This window comes from Protopterus annectens, chromosome 16.part0, assembly GCF_019279795.1.
Source record: "Protopterus annectens isolate FY-2018-M chromosome 16.part0, PAN1.0, whole genome shotgun sequence".
Classification (NCBI taxonomy): Eukaryota; Metazoa; Chordata; order Ceratodontiformes; family Protopteridae; genus Protopterus; species Protopterus annectens.
The window spans coordinates 553,300,131-553,304,609 of NC_056750.1; the positions used below are offsets into that span (position 1 = coordinate 553,300,131).

The 4,479-nt window shown below is 39.6% G+C and overlaps 1 protein-coding gene across 1 annotated transcript in view; it reads left to right on the forward strand.

Moving 5' to 3' along the window:
* Positions 1–3,636: 3,636 nt before the first annotated feature.
* Positions 3,637–4,479, forward strand: part of CCHR16.PART0H9orf78 (chromosome chr16.part0 C9orf78 homolog) — an 849,816-nt gene continuing 848,973 nt past the window's right edge. Inside the window, exon 1 of the mRNA XM_044058434.1 lies at positions 3,637–3,843. Within this exon, the coding sequence (XP_043914369.1) occupies positions 3,764–3,843 (80 nt within the window). The 5' untranslated portion in view covers positions 3,637–3,763. The remainder of the gene's footprint in view (positions 3,844–4,479) is intronic.

The following is a 4,479-nucleotide window of genomic DNA, read 5'->3' on the forward strand; positions in this document are numbered from 1 at the left end:
TGGATCTGCTGCTTCACAGCAGTATATCAAGCTGCCGTGGAGCTCAGGCAGAAAAAAACTAACTGCTGCCATTATTTTATTTATATTTTATTTATATTTTATTTATTTTATTATTTTATGCTCGCTAAGCAGCACTTTTGCTGTTTAGTAAGTGTTTAAGTAAAAAAGTAAAGTTCGGTCTTCTTTCAGCTTTTCCCGGTTAGGGGTCACCACAGTGGAACTCCGGTCCGCTAATGATTGACATTAGATTTTTTACGGGTGCCGAGGTGCCAGCTCGACGCCCAACCTTCAGTGAAGGCACGCCCATTCTATGCATGTCTTTCGAACACCACTCGACTGCGGGGAGGACATGCAGACTCCACACAGAAGGTGCTCCAGCGGAGAATCGAACGGAAGAACCTCTTGCTGTGAGGCAACAATGCTACCGCTGCACCAGCGTGGCTATAAAAAATGTGTGTGTATGTATTTGTGCGAGTGTATGCATGTATGAGTGTGAGAAAGAAATTGTTTGAGCTCTTTTACACTTGCTAAGCAATGCTTCTGCTGTTTAGTGAATGTAAAATAAAAAGTGTGCATGTGTGTGTGTGTGTGTGTGTGTGTGTGTGTGTGTGTGTGTGTGTGTGTATGTGTGTGCCTGTGAGACTGTATGCGTGTTTGAAAGCAAGAGAGAGAGAGAGAGAGAGATGATCGAAAATAAATGAATCAGAAAAAAGTGTGCTTGTGCTTATGTGTGAGTGAATGCACACATGAAGCAGAAAAGAGAGAGAGTGGGTCTGTGTGTGTGTGAGAGAGAGTGAGAGAGATGGAGTGATTCCCTGACAGCATCACATAATAGCTTTCCATACCTCTCCGTCATACCTCTTGGCACAAGAAATCTCGACAGAGCAATAAATAATGAGGAAACAAAAGGCTAAAAATAGGGACATAAGTTATATATTGCTCTTATAAACTTAGAAAGTTGCTAGAATAACAGGGTTTTTGTTAGCATGCATTTTTCTGAAGCAGAGATGTGTGTGTGTGTGTGTGTGTGTGTGTGTGTGTGAGAGAGAGAGAGTGAGATGACTACTGGCAGCAGCAGCAGTAAAGAAGTTTGTATGGCTCTGTATCTTTCAGCTGAAGAAATCTGGATAAAGCCTAAAATAAAGGGGGAACAAAGGCTCTAATCGAAACAGATTTTAATTATTGTTCTTATAAAAATTACAAAGTTGCTTAATTAAAGGATTTATGTTAGCATGAATTTTCTGAAGAAAATAAAAGTCTGAAGCTCAAATGTATGTCATTATTTAATAATCTCAGTCTCCAATGACTGCCAACCAAATGAGTTAGGAATAAGGGACAAAAAATACATATCTCGTTATTTTATTAAATGTTATATTTTGAATGGAAAATGCTTCCTCCAACACCATTAACATATACTACAGAAAGTTTGAAACATTAGGCAAAGGGCCTATTTTACATAAAAAATATACTAAAAAATGTATAGTAATAAATAAATAAATAAATGTGTATATATATATATATATATATATATATATATATATATATATATATATATATATATACAAGTAAGTAAAACACAGCAATTTTACAGAGACCCCATTCTCTCATTCTCTAAGCGCATTAATGCCCTCCATGGTGTGTGTTAATGTGTAAGTAACGCCCTTCCAGGGGTGTAGGGGCCCTCTGCTTGTGGTATCGGGTCTCATAACTCCCCTGGACAGGTGTTAATTACACATTAACACATACCCTGTTGGGAATTATTACTTGCGTAATAATCCAGGAGCACAAGCAGAGTACGTTTTTTACGTACTTTAGGAAAAAAGTTGCCAAGCAGTGCAGTATAATGTTTTGTGAGCTGCAAAGATATTTTACATGTAAGGGTGTTGTTAGGCATACTCAGTGTACTCAGATGTATACATTTTTTCTGAGCATTCCTTGGAAACTTTAACATTGAAAAGTACAGAATGTTTAGAACTGTGTAAATGAATATTTACAGTATAGAGATATATGAAGAGTGGTTGTGTCAAAGGAATACACCACTACAAAGAGCATTTTATGGGTGTATATAATGGCAACTGTTGAAAATAGCTTGTTTCCTTCTTATATATCTTCTTATTATTCTTTTGGCTGTTCCTGTTAAGGGTCACCACAGCGGATCATCTGTTTACACTTCTTCCTGTCCTCTGCATCTTGCTCTGTCACACCAACCACCTGCATGTCCTCTCTCACCATATCCATAAACCTTATCTTAGGCCCTCCTCTTTTCCTCTTACCTGGCCGCTCCATCCTTAGCATCCTTTTCCCAATATACCCAGCATCCATCCTCTGCACATGTCCAAACCAACACAATCGCACCTCTCTGGCTTTTTCTCCAAACTGGAACGTGAGCTGACCCTCTAATACACTGATTCCTAATCCTGTCCATCCTTGTCACACCCAGTGCAAATCATAACATCTTTAACTGTGCCACCACCAGCTCTGACTCCTGCCTTTTTGTCGATGCCACCGTCTGCAACCCATATAACATAGCTGGTCTCACTACCCTCTTGTAGGCCTTCCCTTTCATTCCTACTGGTATCAGTCTGTCACATATCAGTCCTGACACTCTTCTCTTCCCATTCTACCCTACCTCTACTCTCTTCTTCACCTCTCTTCCATACTCACCATTACTCTGAACTGTTGATCTCGAGTATTTAAATTCATCCACCTTTCCAACTCTACTCCCTGCATCCTCACCATTCCTGTATCCTCTTTCTTATTCACACACATATATTTTGTCTTAGTCCTGCTGACCTTCATTCATCTTCTCTCTAGAGCATAGTTCCACCTCTCCAGGGTCTCCTCAACCTGTTCCCTACACTCTCTACAGATCACAATATTGTTGGCAAACATCACATTTTGTGAAATGACTGCATTTTTAAAATGATAGGTGGGTGGTGAGAACAACAACATTAGATGCGAGTACAAAATGTAATCTTATAGCTACAACTCAGGCGTGAATGGCTACAACTAATACGAAGTTTCCCCGCCATATTATTTCAGTTGGATAACAGTTCCACACGTCCTTATTGTGACAAAGAATCCCTTAGGAGATTGCATACTTTAGAACACACCGTGGTACTGCCTGCAGTTGTGGGTGGTGCCGACCTAACTGACATCCAAATAGAGATGTTTAAGTGTTTGGCCAGTTTTTAAGTCTGTAACTAAGGAGGTGGTGCTGCGGTAGCGTTGTCGCCTCACAGTAAGATGTTGTCTTGTTCGATTCTTAGCTAGAGCGTCTTCTGTGTGGAAATATGCGTGAATGGGTGTACCTTCGTTGAAGGTTGTGCGTCAGTGCCGGCAACTCGGCACGTAAAAATGTACTGCCAATCATTAGCAGACCGGAGTTCCGCTGAGGCGACCCCTAATCGGGAAAAGCCGAAAGACAACAATAACTGTGAACATTAAAAAGTCTAAGAAGGGGGAAGTATACAAATTGACATTAGGGTAATTCACCACATTTTCTCCAATGTCCCCAGTTTTTAGGAACATAGCTAAAATTATTAAGATGAGGGACGGCTGAGGGCATGACAATTGGTACTTAATAAACGTTGCCTAACTTTAAAAAGCTGTTAATCTGAACTACCTTTTACAAGAATGTAGTTGACTTGCAAACGATAACAAAAGCGCTTCTGGATTACGTCAGTAATTTGCGCCGGGTGCTGTCAGTTTAGGAAAACAAACTACGGAGAACCCTCGGATACAGTTTTATTATTTTTAAATAATGCCGTTAGCTAAAAATTTTAGAAGAAGAAGAGCAGATTCCGAAGACGAGGAGGAGGATACAATAACTGAAGAAGTTAGGTAATAAAACGGTGGTTATGTGCAACTATATTGTTTGTGCGTTGTTGTTTAGGCTGTGATTGTTGCTTTTACCTCTCAGCAATCACACATTATACGATACCGCGCTTGTTTTAGTTATCTAACAGTTTCTGTTGTGCGTATTGCATTGATAACTTTTAAAGCACGTTAATGGTAAGATGTTGTACTGCGGAGCCCATAAATTATATGCTGATTTCTTTGCATGTTGAGCTTCCATTGTCAGATTTGGTCTTCTGTCTTAAATTGTGGCAATTGATGAGGAAATGTCGATGGCCAGTTCGACTGTCTTTAGAACTAAAGGAAAGATCCCTTGTGCCTAGTTTTAAAGACAGCTGTTGGAGAAAAGGAAATCATGACTAGTCTATGTGAGTGCGCAATACATAACCGCACACAGAAAAATACATAGTCTGTGTATGTATGGATGAATATGTGTATGTATAAACCAAACTATTAAGTAAAAAAAAAATACAAGAAAGACACTTCCAAGTTGGAGTTCTCAATGTGTAATACCTTCCTGCTGTAGTGGAGACCAATGGGATGTATCAAATGATCCCTTCAGGATATAACAGTGTTGCAGCTACATGGTTCCTGAATGCCCACGATTGTGTTTTTTTTTTT